General features: G+C 45.4%; 1 protein-coding gene across 2 annotated transcripts in view; it reads right to left on the reverse strand.

Moving 5' to 3' along the window:
* The window catches only part of LOC110506519 (zinc finger homeobox protein 3-like), a 193545-nt gene that overhangs the window by 32596 nt on the left and 146558 nt on the right, over window positions 1-14391 (reverse strand). For both annotated transcript variants that reach the window (XM_090222314.1, XM_021586186.3), the window contains one exon: window positions 7676-7783. In XM_090222314.1, the coding sequence (XP_090078440.1) occupies window positions 7676-7783 (108 nt within the window). The remainder of the gene's footprint in view (window positions 1-7675; window positions 7784-14391) is intronic.

A 14391-nucleotide genomic window follows, 5' to 3' on the forward strand; every position in this document is an offset into this window, starting at 1 on the left:
GAGGGAAAGAACCCTTAAGAGTCAATTAGGTGATTATTAATTCATGGGCCTTTTCCGTAAACCAGGGGCTTTTGTGCTGTCGAGTCCCGTAAGTGAATTGGACTTTGGCACCTTGTCTCACCTCCCTGGGCTGGGCTGCATTACTCAGGCTGCAGCGAGGGGGCTGTCAGCACACAGCCTGGTCTCTGGAGCAATCACAGCCTTGTTGTGCTTTCAAGGGGGGAAAAAGATGGCAGCTGAAGTGAGTGACCGACACAAGCCAGGCTGAATTAACACAACAGGTCTTCTGCCATTGAAATCTTCAAGGAATGCAATCATAGCTGCTATTGTGTCATTGATCTGTCTCTACATCCTTGGGAAGGGATATTACACGAGTTGGAGCTAACAGGATGGAGCTAACAGGATGTAGCTAACAGGATGGAGCTAACAGGATGGAGAGGAGAGGAAGAAGAAAGGGGGAGAGAATGATTTCCTGTGGCGGGTGTCTGGGTCTGGGATGTTAGGCCTGGTGGTGCCCTCTTCTCTCACAACTGGCTGGAGAAGCTTGACCATCAGTATGGCCTGGGAAAAGGATGCATGTGGTCAACAGCTCCTCCCCTTCTACCGACTGGCCCTATCCTGTCTGCAGACCCAGCCCTGCCTTGGAACCCAGAAGCCTCCGGTCGTAAAAACATAAGCCACAGTTTCGGCTGCAATGGAGCCAGGCCATATGGCCCTACAGCCTGATACCCACCACTCTGCCCTAGGCCCAGGCCCAGCCGCTTCCTACCCACAACCACCCCTCTCACAATCCCTTCCCACAATGGCCTGATCATTCAGGGACACTCACAGCCATCTACTGTACTGGAACTCCCTCCATTCAGTCTCCTCCTCACCCCCTCCCCACTAACCCTCCTCCAACTACACACTTCACAGGGCCAAATTACTGAAGCTCTCTCTCTCCCCATGTCCCTCTGCTCTTCACTCGCCTCTAGTCCCTCAGCAATTTAACCATTAATATGGAGAAGCAGGTTCAACTCCCCAGTGCTACAAGTCATTCACTTTTAATGCATATGCTAACAATAACTGAATATGATCTCTCTTTTCCCCTCCCCTTTCTGCCTGTCTTTTTTAATCTACAGGCCATGTTAGAGCCCTGAGCGACAAAGGGCTATATTCCACTTCACCTCATATTTCTCAGGTAATTACTCTGTATCAATTAATTTCAAATAAAGAAAATTACAACCAAAGCCTCACGCCAAAGCGACTCTATATCGAGGCTCATCATTCTTCAGTATCCTTGGTGGATAACCCTGACTTTTATTAAATGAAAAACCAACTCCACACTGCATGGGAAAAGAAGAGTGGTTTATATAGGCCTACAGGCATGACTGCAACAAAGACACATTTAAAATGAAGAAATTAAAAGGAGACAGTAATTAGTGTCCGCGTTATTAATCTTCAGGCCACTGAGCAGGCGGCTGACATGGCGTTCACCTTTAAAGGACACTCCTCCCCGCTCACCCGGCCGGCCCAGAGGCAGTAGCAGCCTCAACACGGCTGGCCCATTACACTATAGCAGTACAACTCATAAACACTGATTTTTCAGGGAGTTGGCTCACAAACAAGGACAATTTATGGTCTATAATCTTCAAAGACAAAGGGAATTCTAATTTGAGGGATGACAAGCATTCAAAAGACATGATATGAATATGTAAACATTGTTTTGCTCTTCTCTGACTTCATGGGATAACAGTTGCACATTGTTAGAACTCAATGGGGGTAAAGCAATAGACCATTGGTATAATACATTCCTTAGGCTGAGCTGTTAAAACATATGAAAATATGAGATTTAAAAAACAATGAGCACTGTCCATTGCTAACCTTACCCTACTGGCCAGCACAGCATTTCTGACAACTACTAAAACTAGAGTTGAGAGCTACCACATCCCCATATGTGTGCGTTCCAGTGTGTGCCACACACCACTCCCAAGACCAGAGAGCACAGGCCATTATATGTTCAGCCTGCAGTATCACTCCTCTGCATCCAGGGGTTGCTAATGTTCACTTCACTGACAGATGCATCCATCGTCTAATTTCCCTTCACTCACTCACACACATACACACACACACAAATCTACACATACAAACCAACCCACACATGTGCACACACACTCACAACCATACACACACTCACAGCACCGGGCTCCTCCACACTCATCCAATCACAGAGATTCATAGGTAAAAGTAAATATTTAAGGGAAAAGAGATGGGACCAATTTGGTTGGGTGCTCTGCCGGTGACAGAATGCGGATGACCCCGCGCTGTAATATCATTTCCCCCTCCCTCGCTCCAGCTCCCATCATTTGAAAGTCAGGAAGGGGGTATGAGAGGAATTATTCATAAACCTCAATTGCAGAAGATTGCAACCCCCACTCCCTCCCCACACACACACACTGCACCCCTCCCTCCCATTTCTCCATATAGGCCACCACAATACAAACCCTTCCCATACATTTATGTTAAGCATGTCAAATCATATTGTGGCCATTCCTCCTAGCCCTTAAGTGTATTAACAATCCCTCTTTCCTCTTTCTGCCCCCCCGTCCTCTCCCCTCCTCCTCAACCTTTCTCCTACCTCCATCCCTGTGTATTCAGCTCCTGCATTAATACTGTCCTGCTCTAATCTAGGTACAGCTCCCCTTGCCTTCCGGAGCAGAACCCCTCCATTTCACTAATGCTGCCTCAACTAGGTGAACAAGGCGTGAGTAGAAGAGGAGCAAGGCTCAGAGCTGGTAATTTATAAATATTTCATTGGCCGCATTAGAAACGACCCCTGGATAGCATATTGGGGAAGTTGGCTAAATCGCAGCTTCTGCCAACATTCACTTTATTGTTTAAATAAGTAATGAATTCAATGTACAAACTAAACTTGTGGTTGTATGTCATCCCTCCCTCATGGAAAATCATTACAAAGTCTGGTGTGTGTGTTCACCTGTGTGAGCGGCATATTGAAGAAATCTTTCAGCAGGAGAAGACATGCAGAATACACATGCATTTCTAAATGGCTTTAATGAATTTTGAAGCGCTGTGGCACTAAAAAGGGAAATAAGATTGACAGTAGCTTTAAAAGGGAAGATTCCTTTCTTCTGCCTCCGCTAATGCCGCCTGCCTGATAGTGACTGTCACTTGTAAAGGGAACAACGTCTCCACACCAAGTTCCAATGGTTGTATGACAAGGATGAGACGAAACACTTCAATAGTTCTAACGACGGTCCTTGGGAGAGCGGCACGCCATCAGACAGCGGCACGCCATCAGACAGCGGGACGCCATCAGACAGCGGGACGCCATCAGACAGCGGCACGCCATCAGACAGCGGCACGCCCTCAGACAGTCCTTTAAAACACAGGTTAGCTCAGTCCCTCACAGTCTAGTCCAACAAACAGCATCGGTGTGTTGTCTGCCTTCTCAGACACCCTGAGACAATCATCAGCCACAACAAGCATGCCTCTGTTTACCAAATGCATTCTGTGTTCCTCTGTGCCGTTGTTCATACAGGGTTACAGAGGGTCTCTGTATAGGCGCTGTGTCCATCAATCATACAAAAATAGAGGAGAAAGAGCGACCTTCCATTAAACTAGCGCACCCGTCTCCTTTCTCAGCTGACAACACAGCCGTCCCCCCATCCCTCCACCCCTCCACCTTATCCACCCACCCACCTCTTCACTGACAACACAGCCGTCCCCCCATCCCTCCACCCCTCCACCTTATCCACCCACTCACCTCTTCACTGACAACACAGCCGTCCCCCCATCCCTCCACCCCTCCACCTTATCCACCCACCCACCTCTTCACTGACATCAAACAGAAACCCAGACCTGGTTTCCTAATGCACACGCTATTTTTAACTAAGCGGTTCTAATAAGCTGCTGGGAAGCTGTACATTTTTCATATGCAAGCACATCTTTCCTTTGTGAAAACACAGAAACACACTTATTTGGTGATTAGTGACTGACAGAGGGGAGGAAAGGAATTGAATATGCTTGTATCAAATGGCATGCCTTTCAAAAAGCAGGAATGCTAATGCGAGGACTCTTCCTGAGCACCACAGGTATGAGTGAATTATTAATCGCTTGGCTGATTTTAATGCTTTTTAAAGTGCTATATTTTGATGTGTTAAAATGTACTTTTAGCCATTTTTCAGGCAGGCATGCATATTATTATTTCTCCCATCAAAGAGGAGCGTCACCCTTTCAAAGAGCACAAACAACTCAGGCTCATTTAAAATAAAAGTTAGAATATCAAAGACCTTTTTACAAAGATGGGGCTTCAAGTGGTGTGATGAACTTTTTTGCAGAACTTTCTTTAAAAAAAATGTAGGTACGCAAATGGTCTGGATTGTTTTCCAGCTTTTAACCTCACTAATGTAAATAAAGACATCAGAACTCTAACCATCCCCCCGTTCCAGGGATGGAGCTGGTCTAGTTAAAATGCCATCTCTCACTCTGCCTGCTAGTCTGTGATGTTGGCTTTCATTACCACAACTCTGTCTATTGGATGGGAGGAGATTACAAGAAATCCCCCTACTCGCTTCCATCCTTGTCTGACAACATGAAACAAATAGCTAGATCAAAGCTAATTACTGATAATACTTATTCCCTTTTCTACTTCATAACAGTAAAAACTCAAAGTATAAAAAGGACCTTCCATTAACCCAGTGCTGACAAGCAGGATTCAACCCTGAACATAAGACTAGACCCCATTGTCCAGAGAACCATGCTGTATTATACTGTTCCACAGTACACCTGTATACTGTGTGCTAAATAGACAAGCATGCTTCATACATGTGGAGCAGTAGGCCACAAGCCAACAGTGTTTGGATAGATATTTACACAGTATCTGTCTCAAAAAGGTGTGTCAACGCTCCACACACCCCACCAAGAACCAATGGGAAAGCACCTCAGGCCTCAACGCTCTATACACCCCACCAAGAACCAACGGGAAAGCCCCTCAGGCCTCAACGCTCTATACACCCCACCAAGAACCAACGGGAAAGCACCTCAGGCCTCAACGCTCTATACACCCCACCAAGAACCAACGGGAAAGCACCTCAGGCCTCAACGCTCTATACACCCCACCAAGAACCAACGGGAAAGCACCTCAGGCCTCAACGCTCTATACACCCCACCAAGAACCAACGGGAAAGCACCTCAGGCCTCAACGCTCTATACACCCCACCAAGAACCAACGGGAAAGCACCTCAGGCCACAACGCTCTATACACCCCACCAAGAACCAATGGGAAAGCACCTCAGGCCACAACGCCCTATGGGCTCTCTTTTATTAACAAACCTAACACAATGGTAAACCTAAGCACAGGCGGTAGCGCTATAGGTTCAGGGCTGTATCAGAAATATCTTTGCTATTTTCACTGTCACAATTATAGGCGCACTTGCTGGCGTTGGTGCGAAAGGGCTGGGTTTTGATGAATAAACAAGTTGTGGGTGTGTCGAAGGCTTGGCCCCTCACTGGCCAATCAGAACGTGCTCCCTGGTGAAATATGTGGTTGCTTCAAGTTTTGGATTTACAGTCTTTTATGTATTGCCTTGGAATCAACTCCAATTCCAATGTTAGTCCATTATAGTTTATTAAATGGCTTACAGAAATGAAATAACAAAATGTAAGCCCTTTGCTAAGTAAAAATGTAGAACTTTGCTAAATACGTTAACTTGAACCCATTTGCAGTCCACATTGTTCTAAGTAATGGCATGGCTTCAATAGCATTCACACTGATATAGGGGCTAGGCCTACTGTACATTACATTATGACTGAGCATGGACATGCCAAACATTGTCAATAAGCAAGATTCAATTCATTATTGATTAGGCCTAAAAGAGAACAAATAATTCTAATCAAATGCTAAACAAAACTACAAACTTGTTTTAAATAGGCTATGTCACACTTACAGGCACCATCATTTCTCCCCGTGGGCATATAATATTAAAACAACACAGAATATGAAGGGTTTTATGCACTTCCAAAACAGGACCTGCATGGCTAAAATAATGTGGGCCTGTCTACAATGCTTAGATAAAAAAGTGAATGTCAGCTCACTGTTTTCCTCCTCTCCAACTTTATATTTGAATAAAGCATCGGTGATTAAGATTTATTTCCAAGCCGTCTCAGGAGGCACAAACCCTTTATCGGCAGTCTTGACTACTTCGCAATTGCATAGAGCAGACAAAAAAAGCCTAATTGAGAGGAGGGTAAGGCTATGCTTGTTTTTTAACCAAATACAACGAAATAGGAAAAAACTAAACGTTTTTTATGTTTCTAAAGGCACCAAAAGCACATTAGGCTACTCTTGTTCCATGTACATATGGGCAGTATGTGTCACGGCTGGATAGGCTGTTTCCGCTGTCAAAATTCATGCCATAAGCAACTGTGTGGTTGGTCTTAAATATCCCTATCAGCGCTGAAATTACCACTTTGGATCATGTTTTTAAGGACATGCCTCAAATACTTCCACGCTGCCCATCTGAACGCAAGCGAACTGATATAAGACAGATAAATTGCCGAACCTGGTGTTAGGGATGAAAAACAAAAACATCAGCCGAAAATAGAGCCCTATATAGTATACTGCTATTACTAATGACTATTACTGTAACTATTACTAGATTGTTACCTAACTATTATTACTATAACTTCTAACTAATTCTACCGAGTAAGTTTAGAATATTCCTGGTCTCGGACTGCTGTGATTGGATATCCAGACCAAACCCCCAACAGGGATTGACACAAACCCTAGCTATGCTCTGACGTGAACATATGGCCAGGGGGACCACGCAGTGGGGGGCAGTCACAAACACTTCCTGTCTGTGAATCTCCTCCTCACACTCATACACCCACACACGTTCAGCCTGGACCTGCTGACCTCGACTAGCAGCAGAAATCAGCTAAACCATTTCTAATGGAAATCAGCTAAACCATTTCTAATGCACTTCCTGTCTGTGATGTAAACTAATCACATTAAAAGTTGATAGGATTCACCCTAAAAACCTACAACAAACAATCATGGACTCTCACCAAAACACAGGCCTTTAATCTGCAGGTAACAGTAGGCCTCAGGTTAGAATAGCCCTAACACTAATGTCTCCCCTCAGCTCAAGCCCCACCTCTCCATGGAACTCAACACCTGCACCTGGCATCAGAAAGCCCATGGAGAGAAATATCCCTATCTGATAACATTTAACACAGGTGTGTGTTTGTGTCACACACAATCAGTGCAGTGCAGGCGGGCAGGCAGGCCTGTCACATGGGTACCCACACGTGGCTGAGCTTGAATTATGCGCCCAGGCCCCTCTCCATAAAATCCACTGACAACTGACAAAACATGAGTCACCTGACCAGATTAGCTCAATTGACAATTTGGCCTAATTCATCAGATAGGATTTGATGAGAGGAGACCTGTCTCCCTCCTACAGTAAGAAACAGAAAGGCCTCCTTTAAAAAAACACTACAAACTGATTAGTGGATTTGTAACAGAGCAATATTAAAGGGACTCTGACATTTGTGTAGAATCTGTATAATTATTTTGAGACAAAAGGCCTTCTGTTGAGAACAAATCAGGTGCAATAGCACATGATCCCTGAGGGCAGTGTTGCCTAAATGTGTGTAGTGTAAATATAGGCCTTACCTGTCCCTTTGGTGAGCTCCTTCTCCCCCCCACCTTCTCTGTCTTTGGTTTGGTCCTCCTGCTCTGTGGTGGTCTCACTGGCAGCCTCCACATCCTCGCTCAGCTCTCCTGAAGGGGGAGGAGAGGATGGGATATGTAAATCAACACGCCATCAGAATTGGTGGAAGCACTTAAAGGGACAGCAGCGTTTTTTTTCTATAGGCGCTTACAACAATTACATTCGCTGACACGCAGTTAAAAGGTTACCAGACAAAGAGGGCGGGATCTGCGTTCCGCCCTGTGCTGCTTGATCACCATGAGTGCATTTTGCCATTTATTTTCATTAAAACAATACATTTAGAGAAATAATTTTTGTTAATCAAAACAGAGATAGAGGAAATGTATTATATTTTCTCTCATATATTTTCTCTGCAGTATCCACACTAATATGAACACATTTAGAATATAATTACAGTTCATTTGAAAATATTATAATAATAATAATAATAATAATAATAATAACCATCATGATTTTTTACACAAGCCCCAAAGTTATAATTCTTAATTTATTCAAGACCATGACACACATATCTTTATGGCTTCCTCTCTTTAATGTGGACATAAAACTGCAGAAAACCACACACATGTGGTAGAGACATACACACGTGGTAGAGACATACACACATGTGGTAGAGACATACACACATGTGGTAAAGACATACACACATGTGGTAGAGACATACACACATGTGGTAGAGACATACACACATGTGGTAGAGACATACACACATGTGGTAGAGACATACACACGTGGTAGAGACATACACACATGTGGTAGAGACATACACACATTTTCCAAAGCAGTTTGAAGTATGCAGACAGGAAAAATAATTGTGTGAGGAGCGTGTTTCTAGAGAAAGACCTCTCTCTCGCTTACTCTCTCTCTCTCTCTCTCTCTCTCTCTCTCTCTCTCTCTCTCTCTCTTTCCCTTTTTCTCTCTCGCTTTCTCTCTCTCCACATGCATTACTGTCCCCAGCTGCAGTCTGCTAGGCTACTTACCAATACAGGGCTCATTTCACCTCTACTTCCTCGCTACTGCGAAATAAAACATTATAAATATTTTAAACTTTCAGACCGGCAATTCATTTGATTTTTCTGCCAAGTCAAATACAGAAATCCCTTGTAATGACCTTAAAAGCCTCAGCTCAATATATCAGCCCATTTAAAAGCATTGAACTCCAAACAATATCCGATAATGCCATCTGTAAGTAATGCAGAGAGGGAAATATGGCAAAATACTGATAATAAAAAGCGCATCAATCTTCTTTATTTCTCTCCAGTGCCCCCCGAGCAGCCCCTCGGCCTATTAAGTTTGTTTAAAAGTAGTGCGACTAGCACGCAACAGCATTGATTTGACAACAGTAAACTGGGCCGCAGTCAATAAGGCCTATCAGTTACTACACAAGTCAGCTAATTCTCAGCAAATGTACTTAAATGTTCTTTTGAAAATGCTTCCCCTCTCAGGTCTCTACTCGACAGTCTATTGATATATTGACAATACTACAACAACAGCCACTGAAATATCCTGTTCACATATTCAGCCCTGCAGTCAACACACATCTGATCTGAGCTCACCACTAGACAAGCCACTACGTACACGACTTTTATGGCCTCATATGATCTACTACAGCACTTACACTCCTATACTGTAGTTACCAACTATGTAACCTGGACCGAAACACAGACCCAAAGCCCCATCAAACTTCGCTAGCACAAATAGCCTCTAAAAAGGGTTTCTGAGTAGAACATTTTGAATCAAATGAAAGATGTACATTTCACTACCAGCACGGAATGGTTAAATGTTTTGTTTTATATTATCTCTATTCATTCATGACTGGCAATCCGTGAAGTACTTCACACATTTCAATCTCCTTCAGTTCTCATGGTAAATAGATATTTCCTGTGCTTCCATATTCACATGTAAATCCAAGAGAAATGAAAGCTATACGACGAGAGACACATGATAGCGTGTGTAAAGTGATTACACATTTAGATCAGGCTGAAATTGCGCTGATAATGTGCTATTGGAGTTCTGCTCTCCTAATCACCGATGCACCAAGAGAAACACACTCACTAAAGACAGCAATAATATATAGCTCAATACTACAATATGCAATTCCATCCTACAAAAGAACCTATGAGTTTGTCAATGTGATTTTCTCACTGACTTAACAAAAGGTTGGATTTAGAGGCCTGAAAAGTGCTTCTTACTGTGAACTGAAGATACCATACAAGCTTGCATCATAATTGCAATAACTATTATTATTCCAGTTATGATATAACTACAGCATTGAGGAGATTGTCATTGACAAAGCTTTAACTCAACAGAAAACACCTCTGTGTCATGAGGCAAGAGCAATATCCAGGCGTTCCTGACTGTTTCCCAAAGTAAGAAGCCCCTCTCCTCACAACAGAATGATTGGTGTATGGATTATGTTGTTAGACATTACTGCTAGCAGCAGACGGGGATCCTGTGTATAAATGAAGGTATTTAACAGGGATAACTGGCTCCCAGTAAAAAGCACATTTAAGTGATCCCCAGATCCCACTCGCATAAATACATTTTTTCATTATTTTATTATTGACCATGTCTCTATTATGTTTCCAAGGCAACCTGCAAGTTCCGTCCAGCGTAGCCCATCCTGTGCTGGCGAGGCGGTCCTAAACCGTTGCCTGGTAAACCAGAGGAGAGCCGCAGCCTAGCCCCAAAATCCCATCGAGCTCCAGCCTGCACAAATCCACACAACTCCGCGTGAATTAGAATACCATACAGCCGCACAGGTGCTCAGATTACAAAATAATCCCCAGGTAAATTGTACACCTTTAAAAGGGTCTGCATGTCATTCTGAGCTGCCCTACTCTTACAGCGTGTCTAATTCCACACCTCCACACTTTAACGTGCTTTTTCAGGAACATTGCAGTGATCCACAGTCCAGATTTGAACTCTATTCAACGTCACTGAATACAACAGCTGTCACCTCAGCATCCTCCAGACGGATCTCTAGTGGGATGTAGCAGAGAGAGCTCCCCCCAGCCCCCTCTCGCTCACAGCACTTCTTCATTTGAGTTTTTAATCAAGATGTATGACACTTCCGCCACACACCGCACAGTAACCCCCCATAATGAATATAGAAATGCAGACATTTAATTCCACAAGCGGCAGTACATCTTTAAGTGGCAAATGACTGTGTCTATTCCTCATCTCATCTCCAACGATATTGCACAATGATTAAAGCCGGGTCCAGCCATAATTAATGAAAGGTCACAAGTGGCCTAAGAGTAGGATGCAAATGGAAGAGCCAGTAAAATGGACTCACAGATTAGGACTGGAAATAGACGGGGAGAAACACTCAGAGCTATGGCAATAGGCCATTTCTAACCTCAATCATTCAAATGTAAAGGACAATAGCCTGGAGGTTGTCGTCTAATGAATTGTCTTCATTAACCCTCCTCATACAGTGATATTAAACTGTTCTGTTAATCTAATCAGGCAAGCTGAATAAGCCTCCGCTGCAGACACACAGATTACACCCATAAAAATATCAGCCCTCCACTGCAGACACACAGGTTACACCCATAAAAATATCAGCCCTCCGCTGCAGACACACAGATTACACCCATAAAAATATCAGCCCTCCGCTACAGACACACAGATTACACCCATTAAAATATCAGCCCTCCGCTGCAGACACACAGATTACACCCATAAAAATATCAGCCCTCCGCTACAGACACAGAGGTTACACCCATAAAAATATCAGCCCTCCGCTACAGACACAGAGGTTACACCCATAAAAATATCAGCCCTCCGCTGCAGACACACAGATTACACCCATTAAAATATCAGCCCTCCGCTGCAGACACACAGATTACACCCATAAAAATATCAGCCCTCCGCTGCAGACACACAGATTACACCCATAAAAATATCAGCCCTCCGCTGCAGACACACAGATTACACCCATAAAAATATCAGCCCTCCACTGCAGACACACAGATTACACCCATAAAAATATCAGCCCTCCACTGCAGACACACAGGTTACACCCATAAAAATATCAGCCCTCCACTGCAGACACACAGATTACACCCATAAAACTATCAGCCCTCCGCTGCAGACACACAGGTTACACCCATAAAAATATCAGCCCTCCACTGCAGACACACAGGTTACACCCATAAAAATATCAGCCCTCCACTGCAGACACACAGATTACACCCAGAAAAATATCAGCCCTCCGCTGCAGACACACAGATTACACCCAGAAAAATATCAGCCCTCCACTGCAGGTCAACAGAGACAGTCCACAGTCACTCCATCCTTCCAGCTCTCTGTCTGCAGAAGGCATCACAGACACAGCAGCCAGGTGAAATGGTGTGACATGGAGATGAAAAAGACAAACTGAAGCTATACTATTTCCCCCAGGTGCGTGCATGCACACACCACACACACACACACACACACACACACACACACACACACACACACACACACACACACACACACACACACACACACACACACACACATACACACACACACACACACACACACACACACACACACACACACACACACACACACACACACACACACACACACACACACACACACACACACAAGCGGCTGCTGCTCTCCTTCCCTCGCTCTCCCTCTGCCTGCCTGTAAGTGCAGGGGCTTAAGCAGACCCATAGGTGTCACCCTATACAAGCAAGGAGAGAGCGAGGTACTCACACACATTAATGGGGGGTGGGTGGATGAGGAGAGAGAGAGCAACAGAGACACAGGGAAGGAAAAAGGAGAAGAAATATGTGGAGATGTACAAAGCAGATGCTCTGCAGGAAGCGGCCAGTGAAGATGAGATGGTGAAGACAGTGCGATAACCTTCAGATGAGGCCGAACAGCCTTCCTTCCCCCAGAAGAACAGTGATTACACTAATACTAATCCCACTGACAGGCACAAACAGACTAATAAATAATGGATGGTAACCACTGCACTTTCCAGTACTCCTTCTGAGACTGAAATAATGATATATATAGACAGTGTACATCAGCCAGTCAAACTCCATCCTCTGTTGCAGCTGAACACATGCTAAACAAACAGCCATTCTATTAACACATAATCCAATCCTACCTGCTGCAAATGGCTCCAGTGCTCCTCACACACAAGTGAATCCCTGCTCATTTTTGCATGTCTGTCAGTCTCCCTTTCATGCTCAGCAGCAGACTCCTCTGCCTGTCCCTGTCTGTCCCGTTCTCCTCTCCCTAGTCTTAGAGTACCAGGAGCAGGGGTTGAGCTGTGCCTCTCCCTAGTCTTAGAGTACCAGGAGCAGGGGTTGAGCTGTGCCTCTCCCTAGTCTTAGAGCACCAGGAGCAGGGGTTGAGCTGTGCCTCTCCCTCTCCTCTCCCTAGTCTTAGAGTACCAGGAGCAGGGGTTGAGCTGTGCCTCTCCCTCTCCTTTCCCTAGTATTAGAGTACCAGGAGCAGGGGTTGAGCTGTGCCTCTCCCTAGTCTTAGAGTACCAGGAGCAGGGGTTGAGCTGTGCCTCTCCCTCTCCTCTCCCCAGTCTTAGAGTACCAGGAGCAGGGGTTGAGCTGTGCCTCTCCCTCTCCCCTCCCCAGTCTTAGAGTACCAGGAGCAGGGGTTGAGATGTGCCTCTCCCTCTCCTCTCCCCAGTCTTAGAGTACCAGGAGCAGGGGTTGAGATGTGCCTCTCCCTCTCCTCTCCCCAGTCTTAGAGTACCAGGAGCAGGGGTTGAGATGTGCCTCTCCCTCTCCTCTCCCCAGTCTTAGAGTACCAGGAGCAGGGGTTGAGATGTGCCTCTCCCTTTCCTCTCCCCAGTCTTAGAGTACCAGGAGCAGGGGTTGAGATATGCCTCTCCCTCTCCTCTCCCCAGTCTTAGAGTACCAGGAGCAGTGGTTGAGATGTGCCTCTCCCCAGTCTTAGAGTACCCGGAGCAGGGGTTGAGATATGCCTCTCCCTCTCCTCTCCCCAGTCTTAGAGTACCAGGAGCAGGGGTTGAGATGTGCCTCTCCCTTTCCTCTCCCCAGTCTTAGAGTACCAGGAGCAGGGGTTGAGATATGCCTCTCCCTCTCCTCTCCCCAGTCTTAGAGTACCAGGAGCAGTGGTTGAGATGTGCCTCTCCCCAGTCTTAGAGTACCCGGAGCAGGGGTTGAGATGTGCCTCTCCCCAGTCTTAGAGTACCAGGATCGGGGGTTGAGATGTGCTAGTCACTGGTGATCCTCTGTGGTGTGGAGCTGGCTGTGTGTCGGAGCTCTCATTACTCTCATTATGATTATTGAGGCTGTTGTTATCATTTTAACCAGGTGTCACAGCACTTCAACTGGAAATCAGGGGTGCACTTCCCCCACTTTATCCAGCTCTGGACAGCTTCCTTTTCTTTAATGCCGCACTGTCGGATAAAAAGCAATCTTATTTCACACCTCACGGACCATCTACTTTTTTCTTTTAAAATCCCCCCTGCTCCCCATCGTCTCTTGCACCCCATCCCCATATCAAAGCTGGCCTGACTCCGGACTGGGGGGTGTCAAATGAAAGTGACAGGAGGGTACCATGGGACAATGGGACACAGGCCCCATGCTGGGGGCTTTCATGCATTGTCCGTTCCTCATATCAGCACCTCTATGCCCCATACACAAGCCCCCCTCCTTGCTCC

This window comes from Oncorhynchus mykiss, chromosome 26 (assembly GCF_057628025.1).
Source record: "Oncorhynchus mykiss isolate SJ-2025 chromosome 26, ASM5762802v1, whole genome shotgun sequence".
Lineage (NCBI taxonomy): Eukaryota > Metazoa > Chordata > Actinopteri > Salmoniformes > Salmonidae > Oncorhynchus > Oncorhynchus mykiss.